The 16,367-nt window shown below is 40.5% G+C and overlaps 2 protein-coding genes across 2 annotated transcripts; both read left to right on the top strand.

Annotated features, from left to right (window-relative positions):
• The first annotated feature begins 691 nt into the window (after nt 1-691).
• Nucleotides 692-4,712, top strand: ifitm5 (interferon induced transmembrane protein 5). The gene is made up of 2 exons (XM_005809236.2): nt 692-1,010; nt 3,858-4,712. The coding sequence occupies exons 1-2, from the start codon at nt 804-806 to the stop codon at nt 4,077-4,079; spliced, it is 429 nt and encodes a 142-aa protein (XP_005809293.1). The 5' UTR covers nt 692-803; the 3' UTR covers nt 4,080-4,712.
• Nucleotides 4,713-9,162: 4,450 nt separating this feature from the next.
• On the top strand, nt 9,163-15,105 carry LOC102222202 ((2R)-3-sulfolactate dehydrogenase (NADP(+))-like). Its single transcript, XM_023350146.1, is given in 12 exon segments — nt 9,163-9,185; nt 10,215-10,246; nt 10,390-10,577; nt 11,813-11,898; nt 11,980-12,010; nt 12,208-12,251; nt 12,253-12,310; nt 12,313-12,366; nt 14,394-14,471; nt 14,474-14,491; nt 14,754-14,857; nt 15,033-15,105. Coding segments are annotated over 12 exon segments (789 nt in total).
• Nucleotides 15,106-16,367: the final 1,262 nt, after the last annotated feature.

Below are 16,367 nucleotides of genomic sequence, written 5' to 3'. Positions count from 1 at the left end.
GTTTCTTGACCTCATTTCTTTCCTGTAGCCAGACTGTTTTAGAAAAACGATTCCCTGCGTTCCGATCAGAGCAGTGTGAACATCGCTCACATTATGAAGAAAGAGGCGCTGAAATCCATTAACTGAAAGGGCGATTTTAAAACAAACATGTTGACTCTATAAGATGACCTTCGGCTTGATTTTGACTGCTACAAAATCAAGATTGTGACCTCTGCCCCCACATCTAAACTCACCGTCACACCTTTTGAACTTCTGCTTGTGCTCATTAGGGAGAGCTCAAAGCAGCAACAATCAGTGAAGATTAGAAGCCATAAAGAAATCAGGTAATTAAGCAAACAGTAATAATTTGGGGAACCTGGGTATCTGGTTGCAGCTGTATTTTCCTTTTTTTAAAGCTATTTTCAGCTTCAGCTTCAGGCTTACAAACTATCTTGCATCGTTTTCTTTCTTTTTTTTCTTACACCACCCAGTTCCTACACACAGCAGCTCGGAAAAAAGAAAACTGAAATTAGGGACCATCTAATGGAGGACTGTGCGCTGCTCTCGTATAAAGTTTTGTCCTCTTTCGTCTTTCTGTCTCTATTTCAGTCTCCTTTAGGCCCGGCCACATAATGACAGACCCGCTGTGTATTAAAGGACCCTGCCCATGCGTCTTCTCCCAGCCGCCTCCCTTTTTGCGGGCCCTTAAAAGCCTCCCAGACCGGGTGGTGTTGGGGGGGACCACTTCCAAACAGAGAGAGAGAGAGAGAGAGACTCGCCATTCACTAAGTCAACCGTTCGGTCGCAACCAGAGTTTCTTCAACATGGATAATCATTCCTACAACTTTCCATCCGACTGCACCCCACTCACAAACTGCAAGTCGGCCCGCAAGCCGGCGGGTTCCACCGTGGTGAACATGGGCAACCCGGGGAAGAACCCTCCCCGAGACTACCTGCTCTGGTCGCTCTGCAACACCTTTTACGTCAACTTCTGCTGCTTGGGCTTCATGGCACTCATCTACTCCATCAAGGTGAGCTCAGGTCCTTCTTTCTTGAATTCACTTGAAATTTGAACCGTTTTGAGGAGGCGTTCAGATGAGACGAAGCTTAAAATGGCACCCAGAGTAAAAAAAACCCAACCAATTCAACATCCAGAACAAGTTTGATGTAATGAAGTTAGGTTTAGCTTTACAAACGTGCACTAAGTGGCCCCTTCCTTTGACTTTCGATCTAAATTACCTTTAACTAATAAGAAAAAACCCTGTAAATTATAAATGGTTGGAGATGAGAGTGAAAGCAAAATCGAGAAGATAAGTTCTTGGAAGAAGACAGTTTGGTAATCGGTGACATTTGATGAGAACAAGTCAACATTCCTTGTACAATTTCTTGACGTTGGCCATATTAGATAGACAGTCGGAAATGTTAGTAGGCGTTATATTCCAAATGCCACGCTGGGAAATAGAGCTGGATAAAAATAATCCAGGCCAGCAGACCAGGATATGGCCGTCCTCTGTTAGTCAACCTCAAGAACCATTTTGTTTGTGCAAATGTCGACTTGAGAGCAATAACCATTTTAAATGTCTATAAATATATTTAGATTCCCAGAGTTGTGGTACTTTGTACTATTTTGAATCACACACAATGCAACAAAACACATTTGGCTGCAAAGCATCTAGAATGTCCTTGTCCGGAAACCTGGAATGCCTTACACCACAGGAATGGAGTCAGGCAGATGTTTTACCGACATAAAAGGTGTTCGGTACCTGAATTTTTTTTTTTTAAGTTTCTGCTAAGCTTACCACAGAAGGGTGTGTAAACCACATGTCACTTTACTTCTTCCCCCCTGTCTGCATAGTTTTGAACGCCAGGCTTGTGATTGGCTCAGCACGGGAATTAAAGACAGTATCTCACAAAGTGGGGAGTTAAAAATGGCATAATTGGCATCTCCTTAATGGGCAAGTACAGTCAAGAAATTAGAGAGTGCTGGTGGAGAGGTTCAGTAACTCTGCGCTCTGATGAGTCCTAGAGGAGACACAAAGGTCACATGACTCTGCTTATTTTTCTCCCCCATTTTGTCCAATTATAACTACATACCATGTAATCAAGCAACTCAAAGTAGTGCGTAATTGCCAACTGGAAGGAAAATGTCAAATTCAAACACTTTTCTTTACAAATAAAAGTCCTAAAAATTCTCTTTGGATGTTCATACTCAGCTCCCTTTACTCTGTCACCCCTAAATAACATCTGCTCTGTGACGGGATCAGAGTTTGATAGAGAAAGTTAGTGACACACAAGACTGAACAAGCATAGAGTTGTGAAGGTGTTTTAAGCAGATATAAGTTGTAAAATAGTATCCCAACCTCTGAGGAGCTGCAGAGATCCACAGGTCAGGTGGAAGAATTTAAAAACTAGACAGCTGTTGGTTGGGCCATCCATAAATCCAGCCATTATGGAGGAAAACCATTGCAGAAAGAAACATACAAGAGTATGAGCAACTGGATTGCTGAATCCGGTAGGCGTTAATCAGAGAAGCAGCCTTGCTTTGTTCTCTTTAGTTGAATTCTAGTTTGTTAGCCAGAAGGTCCGGTTCGTTTGGGGAGGTGTGAACGCACAATCGAACTCTGATGCCGACCAAAACAAACTAACTCTGGTCCACCTAGAGACCTATGTCTGGGTTTGGCTGAAGCAAACTGCAAATGCATATGTGAACGCCCAGCGGACCGGAGACCGCTCCAAAAGCAGGAAACACTCTATAACAAGAGCATTCTGGGTAAAAACAACAGAAACAAATGCTTCAGTCTAGCGCTAGCAGGAGAAATGGATCGCGGTCTTTTGCCAAAGACACAAAAGAAATCCTACAATCTCTAAACGCCGATGCTACCCTATTTTTGTTTACAATTTGTGAAGAAGGAAGTTGCGTTCAGTGTCTTCTTCTGAGGTTTTTGTGTCGCTTCATTCAGTAGTACTTGGTGCAGCGCCACCACAGGCAAGAAGGTGAACAGGTTTTTCAAGTTTGTTTTTTTTCTTTTCTCTTTTTACACATTGCAATGTGAAAGTGAATCGCTCCAGCTGAAAATGTAACACATGTTACAACTTTGGTGCCCAATCGAACTGAGTCTGCCAGACTATCAGGTGTGAAAACACCCATAAGATTCATGGTGGCTCTTGAGGAGGTGCAGAGATCCAACGGTCATGTGGCAGAAACCACCAGGCCCTCCACATCTGGCATTTAGAGAACGGCTCACACTAATGTTAAAAATAACAAAAGAAGTCACGTGGCATTTAGTAGACGCAGCTAATATGTGGAAGAAGATTCTCAAGTCAGTTGGAATCTAGATTAAACCTGTTGGGGCAAAAAGTGAACACAGCACAAAACCCTGAACGCATCATCCGGACATGGCGGTGGACGCAGCTTGCTGTGGGGATGCTTTTTCTTCAGCACAGACTGAGAAGGTGAGGAGATGGATGAAGATAAACACAATCCTGAAAGAAAACATGTAAGCGGCTACAAAAGAGTGGAGACTGGGGCGGAGGTTCACCTTCCCACAGGACAGCCACATAAACATACAGAAAGGGCTTTAATGGAATAGTTTAGATCAGAGTAAATTCAGCCCAAAGTCCGCACTGGAGTCCAAGCCAAAGTCTGTCTACAAAGTCTTAGTCCATGGAGGCTGTACGGCACCGTTTTCAGATTTTTAGGTGACAAATATAGTCTGTTCCACTTCACAGTAATGCATTACTTTGTGTTGGTCTGTCATATAAAACCTCAATATATCCCAAAGATGTTTGTGGCTGTGTTGTGGCAAAGTGCGAATAAAAATATATACGCTAAGGAGTATTTGCGAGGCACTAAATCTGATATGCTTGTGTCTGTTCAGGCCCGGGACCAGAAGACTCTGGGGAACCTGCAGCTGGCTCAGGAGTGCTCAGACAAGGCCAAATGGTACAACATCCTGGCCGCAGGCTGGAACCTGCTGATCCCTCTGCTGGCCATCGTCCTGATCGTCCTCCTGCTTGTCCACCTCGGCTCCTCTCAAGGCTCCTTCGATTTTCTGGGAGAGGACGGTTTCCAAAACTTCCTCAAGCTGTTCAGCTGGTAGATGAAGGAGGAAAGAAATAAAATCTCCGATTGGATTCAGAAGACGATGACAGACGTTAGAATTAGTCAAAATGTTTGTTTTCAACTTGTCCTATGCAGATGTGTTAAAACTTCTGCTCACAATCTGGATTAACTGTAACACTGATAACTTATTTTAGCAGTATTAGCGTCTCTCTGCCAAAAATTAGATGAATACGAAAACGTCAAGGCGGATTTAAGCAGTATTTTTGAAACAGTGCCATGAATGTGACTTACATCTGAGCTGTTGCTAGTACGAAATGCTGATGCATGCTGATGTTTTATGTGGTGAGCCAAAGCTGACATGGCCCGAAAGACAAAATGAAGGAATGAAAGAAAAACATTACAGGGAAAGTTTACATTTTTTGAAGTAAAGTAATTTAAAATTATTATAAGTATGTGTAGTAAAAGATGTGATATCACAACGAGCTTGGTGAAGCTAGCTGTTAGCAGTGGGATGCTAAAAGCTAGTCACAAAGCAGCATTTTAGCTAGTTTCAGCAGGTTAGCATCCCGTCCACACGGAACAGTTTGTTTTTTTTTGCTAAAAGAGAAACGTTTTAACAATTTTTGCTCCATGTCTACATGGAGATGGCGTTTTGGTCACCCTAAATGTTTTTTTTATGGTTGTTTTTTTTAACATTTTCCAGAGTAAAAAATTCACTCGTGTATTTGGACAACAAAAACAAATTTTTTGTGAAATCTCCGACATGCTAGCTTACAATCTAGCCTGACCTATAACCTCAGACATATCAAATGCGACAATGGCAGATTACATGTTCCACAAAAGACTTCCCTTGCGTTGGTTTTGTTGCGGCAGCTTTACGTTCACATGTCCCACAGTGGATGTTTAGCGCCACCTACAGGTCAGGAGGAGACAAAAATGAGGCTGTTCTCTATCTGGGTTTCCTTGCGGAAGGAAACATTTCTGAAAGCGGTCCCGCGTGAACCCGAGTGTTTTTGATAACAACCCGTTTTAGGAGAAAAATTGTTCCTGTGTGGTCGAGATCTAAAACAACTCTAACTGAAAATGTGCATGGCTGTGGTACATGGAGCTATGTCACAAGATATTGTCCACATTTCATAAGTTTGTCAATGTCTTCTCTTAGCAACACAATGTCCATGTGACTACGCTAAAACTACGTCAGCGGATACCATTGCACAAAACCTAAAGAAATCCCAAGGGTTTTTAAAGGCTAAGTCATGGCCAGTCACAAAATCCAGCTTCTCTGCTTTATTTTTGGTATTTATTGTATTTATGTGAAGTACAATTTGACTGGCTGTTGGAACTGTCTTTGGTCAGGATAGATCGAGACTGAGAACTGAAATAACAAACAAACGTGGAGCCAAAGTTTGCAACGGACAATGAATTCGTTTTCATCTTCCAGCATTTCTCACATTACTTTATACATCTCTTTTTATCATTTTATACGTTTTGCTTTTTGTTGTTTGGAGCTTTGAAGATTTTTCTGTTGTATTGCCTTGCTGTTTTCCATATATGAAATAAACAAATCAGACTGTATGTTAGCACAGTACATCACAGAAAGACGGAAAAGAGATGTATTTATCTTTCCATGTTGAGGTCTCCACGCAGCCGAGTCGTTTTCTGTCGCCGCCCAGCCAATGGGAACAGGTGCCGAGAGGTGTTCCTTCGGCTGGCCCCTGCGGTTCCCGCCGCTGCACCCACACCCAGCTTTAAAGCGGTCGTTTTGGGTTTCCGTGGCCCGTCTCCGGGGTGGGTCTTGCTCCCAGCTGTGTGTTTGGCCCGCTAGCATTTTTACATGCACACACACAAAACACCCAGTTCTGGGAACCGTGTCGAAGGTGCCCTTCGGGTGAGAGGCGGAGCCGCCCAGGATGACCACCGCAGAGGGCCAAATGCGGCGGCCCGCAGCGGAACGGGGACGCGGTCCAAGTCTGCTGGTTCTGCTCTGAGTTTAACGCGAGACATTTCCGAAAAGACAGTCTTGGCTCTAGTTGTCGCTTCCTGACTGGTTAGAGTCGCTGGACTCGCTTAATTTAAAGTTTCAGTCCCACAGTTTACTGTTACGTCCATAAAACAAGGAAAAACAAATAAAGTCCAAAATTGCAGGCTTCAAATTCAATGGCGAACATTTACAGTGTTGAGGTCAAGTTCATAGACATCAAAAAAATTCCACTTTAACTAATAATCTGTATTTGTTCATTTGTCTCTTTAATCCTGCTTATGTGATGCAACACATATATACTGTATGTTAACATGTAACATCCATTTCTTCCTGAAACACACCCACTCAGCTGATCTGCAGCTGAGTGCAGCCACCCCCACGCTAAATCTCCAAGATTCCCCCAGGTTTTCCTTATGCCACTCATGTGATTTCAGCGTTGCGCTCCTCCTGACGCCCTTCACATTAGTAGCTTCTCTTTTATTTATATCCGCCCAAATCACAGCCCAGGGCTTCTAGCTTTCTATTTTCCTTCTGTGGTCTGAGGCAAATGCTTACAGATGTCTGAGGGGAAATTACAGGACAGATTTGGGCCCTACAGTAGGAGGAGGAGGAGGAGGAGGAGCGTACTTCCTCCTGCTCTTTTCAGGCGCTTTTCTTTCCCCCCCCCCAGCGGCGATGGAAGCAACAGAAAGCCTCGCACCGGGGCCCAAAGCACTAGTGTCAAACCAGACCTCTAACAAAATGATGCCTCTAAAACCATAAAGACAGTTTTTGTATTTGTTGTCGATCAAAGTCGAATGGTAAGACGACGAAATATTCAAATTCAGTGCACTGAATCAGAACTCGTTGGAAATTGAACTGGAAATAAAAAATTAAGTCTTCTTACATTTTCAGGAGAGTTCTTAAGCGTCAGTCAATGCATGTTTTGCTGTTTTGAAAGAGGTGAAAAATTGGAAATCGGGAAGGGGGTAAATACTTTTTGGAGCCGTAAAGAACGCAGAATGCATGTCATGCAGAAACGTCGTCTTGCTCGGATATTCGTACTCTGGAGCTTCTCCACATTTTGCCACATTATCAGCGCCGATTTCAATGGATTTTATGTGAAGTACTAAGAAAGTGTTATTTGACTGCTTGACTGTAAATATAAATCTATATTATAGAAGCAATTTTTCACCAAATTTGCATGCTTGAAAAGAAGCAGAATGATGTTCTACACTTTAATTTAATCAGGACCAAGACAACCATGAACAACAAAGAGTTCCTTACAATTTGTTAAATACCCTGTAATTAGCACCTCCACAACTTTCTGTGCCTTGTGAAACATAATCCTTTTATATTCATTTATAAAATGAGCTAAGATTGTTCTGCTACAACTTTAAAGCTGCTTTGTCGTTTTATATTGTGCATGGATGTAGAAAACCTTCTCTGTGTTCTAGCAAGGCTTAATCATGAGGTGGAAGGAAATCAATACATGGGTTTCGAACATTTTTTACAGCGTAAAGTCTGAAAGGCACATTTGTCCTGTTTTAACAAATGCCCGCAAATAAAATGCATAGCAATTTATTAATTAGCAACAATTAGTGGTAAAGATTAATGTCCTTATGAATGCATGTCTGTGGGAGGTTCTGAGGTTTAATAAGTAAACAAAAATATCATAAAGACCATTTGACACAGCAGGGAGGTTAAGGAAGTTTAACATAGGGCTATGTTTTAAAAAACAGAAAAAACTCTTGCTTTGACCAAACCAAAGTGCAGGCCATCAACTAAAAATGGCAGCAACTAAATCTGGCACAACTGCAAACCTACCGAGACACGGCAAGAAAACATGAACCAGCGCAGCAGCAGAGAGGCGCATGGTAACGCTGGAAGAGCTACGGCTAAACTTAGAGGATCTGTTGACAAGCATTAGTGCTCCACAAATCTGACCTTTAAGGAAACGTGGGCAAGAAGAAGAACTCAGAGTCACAACATGCCTTATACAGGACGCAGGAAGCACCTGCGAAACCAAAATTGAACTTCCTGACCAACAGGAAAACTGGGGGTGACAGAAAGCTAACTCTGCACGTTACCGTGACAACACCGTTTTCATTGGAAAACATGGTTTGGTGCTATTCTGACCCATTCCTCCTTGCTCTCACACACACACACACACACACACACACACACACACACACACACACCTTCTGCTTTGCACACAGATCTTCCCTGGGACTGAGATCAAGGTTTTGTGAAGGCCAAAATTAATTGCAAGAAATTTAGGTTTTCGTTTTGGGTCAATGTCAATCTAGAGTTCACGTTTGTGGAAAACATCTTGAGATGGACTTCTGAGTTTTCAGAATTTTCTGAGACATTTTGATGGGTTTGAAGTTAGACCATTAGTAAAAAAGATAAAATATATTTAAAAATGTATTTATGGAATTTTTATTATAATCTGGATTAGACTTTCCCTGTTGAATACCAAACAAACTGTCCACATTAGTGCATCTAATATTATGGAAAACCTTTTTGGATGGATGGATGGATGGATGGATGGATGGATGGATGGATGGATGGATGGATGGATGGATGGATGGATGGATGGATGGATGGATGGATGGATGGATGGATGGATGGATATGCTTAAGATTAACAATGAAAAAAAGATTTCAATTTTTGCTGCTGATATAGCAATTGGAAATAATTGATGCTTTAATAATAATAATAATATTTTTATATTATAAATATGAATAATAAATAAGGCAATACATATTCATCATAATAGGTTATTATGATGAATACATATTGCTTTATTATGCCTTACAATAATAATAATTACTATTATTATCATCATCATTATTAATAATATTAAGGAGGAGGATTGAGAAACAATGAAAGTCATCAGATTGGTGGTGGGGCCAATAATCAGGAGTTCCTGGAGAAAAGCAAAAGCAGCTACATGCTTCTCTAGCTGGTCTGTTTATACACGAAAATGTGCAATTTTGCACATTGTAAACACAATTCAAGCAGAGACATCGGGAGAGTCGTTTAACACTTTTTTTGTCTCCCCATAAATTTGACCGTTTATTGATGGAACAGAAATCGACTGGCAAACCAAAATCAATAATAAGTTCCTGTTTTCGGTTTTCCATGCTGAGCAAACATGTGGAAGAAGCTGCTCTGCTCGTGAGACCAGAACCGAGCAAACCATCCTGATGGCGAAACACGGTGGAGGGAGTATCATGCTGGGGGCTACATACGAGACAATCCATGAATGAAACCTGATGGAGGTTTCCACATTTGTGTGATTATAGCAGAAGTGTGGGCTTCAACGTCCAGACTCCAAGGACAATAACCTCAAACATACAAGCACGGCTTCGGTCCAGATATTAGAATATTGAGCTAAAAAGTGTCCTAGTCAAAGTCCAGTCTAAACCAAATGGAAATCTATGGCTACGGACTCTTTATCCAGTCTGACTGATATTGAGCTGTTTTGCAAAGAATGTGTATAAAAACCCAACAACTATTTCTAAAGCAAAGTTAGTAAAAAGAAATAAAAATACTTCAAAAGATGTGCAGATGGAAGTGTAACAATACAAAGACAGGCCACACTCTGAGTTTAATTTGTAACTTCGGTTTAAAAAAACATCCATCATTTTGTTTGCATTGTTCTCTCCTATATAATTACTCATCACATGAAATCCATTGAAGTTGAAAGTGAAGCAGAGCCACGCAGTTCCTTCTTCACAGTTGCACCCAAAGCGAGAGTAAAGACAGCAGACGTGTCTTGATCTGTAGTAGAAACGCAGCGCGGTGCGGTGCGGCGCGGAGAGGCGCGGCGCACTCGATGACCCCTCTGTTGCATTTAAGCTTTGCTCTTGAGTGTATCGGCGCTTTGTCCACCCTCCCCACACTAGACCCCGGTCTCTACACATCAATACGCCTCTGTGTGCAGTAACTCCATGGTATGACTTTTTGTTTGACGTTCTGCTGAAAGTTAAATATATAGAAAGGCTAAGTGCAAAAAAAAATGTCAAAGTTTAGCTCCCTTCCTACCTAAAATGCAAATTAAAGGAATGGAGTAATCATCGGTTTTTATGCTGAGTTTCTCATAAACATCTTCTCATGCGACATCGTATCAGAACAAATCTTATTTTAAAAAGTAACAGCACAGTAAAGACCCTCAGGCTCCTGAAGGGCCCACTGTTTCTGCAGGGGGCACTATAGCCACGGACTCAACAGGGTGGGTCAGTCGATGCAGAAGCTTGTAAATATCCACCCTTCAGTGTCCGTAATGGCAGCTTGTCTTTATGTTGCACCGTTTGACGTCTGCTGGGTAATCCCTGCCTAAAATGTGCGTGCTGCTGACAACCCGTGTCCTTGCTGACAGATATGCACTTGAAGGACATACGGACCGGGGTGTGTGCAGTGGAGGGCGAGCCTGTGGTGGAGAAGGAGAGTGCGGCCACAGCGCTGGTGGACGGGAACATCCTGCTGGGCCCAGTTGTGGGAAACTTCTGCATGATTCTGGCTATTAGGAAGGCCAAAGAGGTTGGCGTTGGCTGGGTGGTGGCTCATCTTCTCTGGTTCTAATAGAGGCTGGGAAACAGAGTCAGGTTAGCCATGTTGTTCAGACGTATCCGAAAACATCAGGTTTAATGTAACAGACCAACATTCAGCGGTGTATAACTGTGAAATGGAAGAGAAATTATAACATTCAAAATTGTTTATAAATTAAAATCTAAAAGCAATATCCCCATTAAAATGACATTTTAATCTAAATGCGTTGAAAAGTTACTTTACTCATAAATAAAGTTCACTTGCATGTAACTTATTGTCCATATAAAAGAAGAATGCAATAGTGCATATTTTGATATCGGTCTGATACAAATAACAGGGCCAGTATCACCAATACCAATACTTATTACTATCGTATCATATCACATTTCACTTTTATGCATTTTTGTGCTTTTTTTCCCCTTTGAATTATTTTGTTAAAAACTAGGTCAGAGTTTAGAAAAAGTTTATAGGTGCCTGGAAAGCACTTCAATAATATATACACACAACAAACAGACGCAATAGAAAAATAGAATCGGGCGAATTGTTTTCTAAAGAAAAAATTATATATATTTTTTTAAATTATAATTTGAGAAATTTTCAAACCAAAATCTTTTTATGGCAGAGTTGAGAAACAAACACAAAAGTATAATAAAATTTCAATCTGGAACTAAAGTGTCAGTCTTATCACGCTAGTATGATAGGAAGCTGAAACAAACTTGGATTGATATTATTCGTGCTTTGGATAGATTCGTCCACATCTGCCGTATAAATGCAGCGGCTCTGTAAACAGAATCATGGAAACCAAGGAACTCGGCAGCCAGTAGTGATGAGGTTTCATCGGAGCTAGGTTACAAATCAATATTGCAAGCTTTGAGCATTTCCTGGAGGACTGATCAGCCCAAAATGTACAAATTAAGAGTACGGCACAGCAGCAATGCCACCAAAAACAGAATCAGAAAAACAGCCAAGGAGATTATGGTAACTTTATTAGTTAGATCCTCCATAAATCTGGCATTTATGGAAGCGTGGCTCTCAGCAAACAGCCAGAGCTACAATGGAATGGTTTAAAAAGATACTGAGCCATCATAGTTTAGAACATTTGTGTTATTTTATTAAATGGTTTTACCAAAATAAAAAACTAAATCATGTATTTACTGCCCTTTGAATTGCAGACATACAATATCTAAATAGGTTATTAGGGAAGAAAGGCAGGCAAAGAAAACAAAAAATAAATGGATGACTCTTCTCTCAAAGGCTCTAACCATTTTGGATTTGCTGGTTATTATTCAATGCAGGCCCTGAAAGAAAACATGCTCGCGAGTGAGACTTCCCTCGCTCCGTTAAAACTTTTTCATTTTATAACCAACACAAGTGAAGCATATTTTCAGTCGCCTTAGCAGTATTTATGTCGTTCCTGCAGGGTTTGTCATTTACCAACACGCGGTAAAGAGGTAAGAATGTCATTTAACCTGGAGAATAAATCCACATGTGATGCTTCTGCACGTCAACGACCGCAACTGAGAGGCTTTTCCCTTCTTTAGTCCGTGTATTCCCTAAAGCCTTAACACAGTATAGAATGCATGTCCTAGATTTGGACATTTGCTTACATATAATTCTTGTAGAAACAATGTGAAGCTGCACCCTGTAGCGCACGTTGGGCACCAGCCCACTGAGCGTGGCGTCACATTTGAAATTAAACCAAATGTGTTAAATATCCGATCCCTGATGGATGGGGCTGCGACCCGGAGGGACACGTCACACAACGGACCCAAAGAGTGTTCTGACTGGAGGAGGACTGGTCCCCATTGTTAATTTGGATGCAGAACATACATCGAATATACATTTTAGTATCATGCAAATTAGAAACAGACGCAGTTTGGCATAAAGTGTGTAGATTATTTTCTGGATGTTTCTATTGCTGAAATTGGGCTTTGAAACTGAATTAAATCACACGCACATGACCAACGATCGCATTTTTATCATCACAGTATTTACAATCAAATTGAATACTGTAATATCTGAAACTGAACAAAATCACCACCGGGCGTAGTTCACACTCCGACCTCCAGATGGCAGAAAAGTCCTTCCAATGTGACTCTTGATGCTTGCTCCATGGCTGGATTAAGACCACAAAGTGATTGAGGCGGATTCAAATTAACAATAAAACAATATTAGCAATATTAGCAATAACATAAGCACTTTAATCTAGAACCAAAGCAGAAGGTTCTAGGTATTCTAGACATTGTTTTTCTATGCTCCCACTTACAGGGTTCAGCTTTGTTTCCCTGCCTTTCCTTTAGGTTCTTAAACCGTTACTGGTTTAATAATTTCCACTGCAAAATTTTATATAATTATTCCATTATTAAACCCCCAAATTGTTTTTTTTGTTTTTTTTTTAAATCAAACAAACAATCCCAGATGTGTTGATGGCACTAAGGGTTAAATTTAGCTGTACTTAGAATTTTACAGCTGCACAGATTTTAGCATATATTTAGTATGCACTTATGCTTCTCATAAGTCTCACAAATGTGCATCTTGGCATAAATTCCCCATTAAATATATATATATTTTCTTCAATAAATATCTTTACTTTTAGAAATTATGATCAAACTGTAATTTTGATGTAAAAAAAAAGGGCTACATTCTACATACCTTGTCTATTGTGACTTATAATTAGTTTATTTCTCAGTTTTGTTCAAAACGCGGCACAATAAAGAATCAGCTCTCCAAATCTCAGTCCCAGGTTTGTGGGATTCCTCTAAGATTCGTTCTGAGCCCACTTACATTTAACGCGATCGATTTCTCCCTTGTCAAATGATTGCAAACTACGTCTGCTTCCATATTTATGCTGAAATCGCAGCTTTTTAATTTGTGTCGTCGCCTGACCTTAGTCCGCTGTGATCAGTGAGCCAGTCTCTTCGTGACACCGGTGAGTGGATGAGTCAGAGTTTCCTCCAATTTGTTGCAAACAGGTCAGAGGTCGTCGTGTTTGGTCCGAGGAATGCAAGGACTGAGAGAAGCGCTCTGTTTTAAACTTTAACAACCACTAACTATCATCTTAAAACACTGCCATGAAAATGAGTTTCCTGTTGAAATGGGGAAAAACTGAAAAGCTGTCTTTAGTGGTCTGTTAAAGAAAAAAAAAAACGAGGCAGCTCCTCCGTGATGCTGCTGTCAGAGGCCTGTTATATTTTCAAAATGGTGGTGTTAGGCCAAAATTAATTACTGTTGTGATTTGGCTACTTATTCAGTGTTTCTAGGACCTGAACAGCATTTAGTTTCTATGCCTTTTGCTCTGAACTGACAGCATTTTTTTTTTTTTTATGATCAAACAATCTGACCAACGAACTGTTTGTCTATTTGAAGGATGAAATAAAAAGACAAACTTTGGATTTAAATAAAAATTAAACTACAATTTAATTTTGGATTTAAATTTTTGAAAGTTGTCTTTCAGTAATTGTTACAAGAATATGCAACATGCTTTAGATACTATATTTTAAACACTTTGTTCATTTCTGTTTGTCTATCCAAATGTCTTGGACATGTATGGTGCTCTTTTAAATTAACATGTTTCCTTGCCTTGCAATGTTGTTAGCAGTTGATTAAAAATTAAGTCTAATTTAAACTCTACCAATAAGATCACTCAAGCAGTAATTCCATTAGAAGACATTTTTTCTCTAAGAGGAACTTTATAAAGTTCAGAGACAAAATGGTTTTAAAACAACAAGAAAAAACATCAGCGAATAAACAAAGTCTTTTATTTCTTGCTTCAGTGAAAAGGCGAGTCTGTACAACCTTTTTGTCCTTCATAATTTGTCCCGTTTTGGATTTCAGGGTCAGTGTTTTGTAGCAATCAACCCAGAAAACTTTGCTCCAGGATTCAACGAGAGATTGTCAGCTCTGCTCTCCATCCATCCAGAGGCCAGGACCCCGTGAGTATGCAACGCTTTGAAAGATAACAGCAGTAGCACTTTAGCTATCTAAGCTTATGTCTTTTAATTTTTAATAACCCAGGAAACAGACGTTTGCCTCTTAAGAATTTTCTTTAAGTTGTAAAATGTTGGCAGAGGCAGCAGCATATGTAAATAGATTTTTTTTTGTGTGTGGATTGAATAGGAGAAGAGATTTCCTTCTTTTCTCCCCAACTTTTATTTGTTGTTATTTATTTATTTTTAAAAATTTGTTTTGCTGCAGGCTGATCCGGGCTCGCCTGTTTTGGCTCCTGGAGATCCGGAGAGGTTGAACATGAAGAAGTGGGGGGGGAAAGGGGGAAGACCCTACCTCATCAAAGTTGTCAAGTAAAGACTGAAACATTAACATTAAGCATGTTTTTCTTTTACGTATTTCTTTCTTACCGATGTAAGATCATGTCAGTAAACATTACAGTCAATAATCTCTGCTAACCTACGGTGGCTTTAAGAGGATGCGTTTTGATTCCTAGCGCAAGCTGCTGACTTTACCTTTGCATTTGTCTCTGCAGAACGATTATGTGAAGAAAATCGGCGTCAGCCAGCTGCTGCCGTGTGACAAGGTTGTCTCCGTTTAGACAATCCAGCTTTGTAAATCTGTTGCTTCTACTCACTTTAGCGTCAACGGAGGGGAACTTTGTAGGAACGGGGTGGCATTTTTAAAGCCACAAAGTCAAAAATTAACAGCAATAATTTGGTTTATTGAGACTGATAGAGGAAAAAATAGGGGGGTCGTTTTTCAGTCATATTTTCATCATGGGGCTGCACAGTGGGGCAGTGGGTAGACCTGTTGCCTTGCAGCAAGAAGGTCCTGGGTTCGATTCCAGCCCCAGGGTCTTTCTGCATGGAGTTTGCATGTTCTCCCTGTACATGGTGGGTTCTCTCTGGGTACTCCGGCTTCCTCCCACACTCCAAACACATGACTGTCAGGTTAATTGGTCTCTCTAAATTCTCTCTAGGTGTGTGTGTGAATGGTTGTGTGTCCTGTATGTCTCTGTGTTGCCCTGCGACAGACTGGCGACCTGTCCAGGGTGAACCCACCTCTTGCCCGGAACGTTAGCTGGAGATAAACACCAGCACCTCCTGACTCCACTAGGGATGGATGGATTTTCATCATGTTGATCCATTTAGAAATGTCATTTTCAAACTGGAAAAATAATTAGCAAGCTAAATATTTAGCCTGAAATAAAATATATAGCTAGCATGCTAAATATTTAGTTAGCAAGTTCGATTTTTGGTTTCACACTACAAGCTAAATATTTAGCTTCAAACTAAATATTTAATTTGAAGCTAAATATTTAGCTTGCCAAATAAATACTTTGCTTACCTAGCTAAGTAATTAGCTTACTTAAACTCTTAGCTAGGTTTAGGTAAGCTAAACACTTCCCTAGCAACCTAAACATTTAGCTTGCTAACTAAAGCTAAAGCTGTGGCATTTATAAATATGAATAACCTGAGGTTTGAAAATCGAACCTCCCATTTTTTCAGGCTAAATGACTCAGATTATTGCTGTTAATTTTTAAATATGTAACTTTACAAAAGGCACCCCATATGTAGCGAGATTGGATTGATGCAAAATGCATATTTTGACATAAATACTTAAGTTATTATCGTACTAACCTTGCTATGTTATCCCTTTGTAATGTAATTAGTCGGTTCGACTTCCACAGTGTAGCTGTGGGCAACACCGTCCACTAACTCAGTTGTGCTGAGCTTTCTGTGTGGACTTTGCATTTCCTCCGTCTCCATTTATAGGTTTTGTCCTGCTGCCTAAACACATGCATGTTGTGTTGATTAAGATTAAGAATTAAAATTACTCATGTGTTATTAACTTAGCCGC

This window comes from Xiphophorus maculatus, chromosome 2, assembly GCF_002775205.1.
Source record: "Xiphophorus maculatus strain JP 163 A chromosome 2, X_maculatus-5.0-male, whole genome shotgun sequence".
NCBI classification, from domain to species: domain Eukaryota; kingdom Metazoa; phylum Chordata; class Actinopteri; order Cyprinodontiformes; family Poeciliidae; genus Xiphophorus; species Xiphophorus maculatus.
The sequence above is the reverse complement of the archived record's forward strand: the minus strand, read 5'-3'. Positions and strand labels throughout refer to the sequence as shown.

What these genes read in the sequence shown, in the direction of transcription:
- ifitm5 (XM_005809236.2), top strand. Translation starts at nt 804, where the DNA reads ATGGATAATCATTCCTACAACTTTCCATCCGACTGCACCCCACTCACA. An exon ending in CACTCATCTACTCCATCAAG is followed by an intron (nt 1,011 to 3,857) that starts GTGAGCTCAGGT and finishes GTGTCTGTTCAG; the next exon opens with GCCCGGGACCAGAAGACTCT.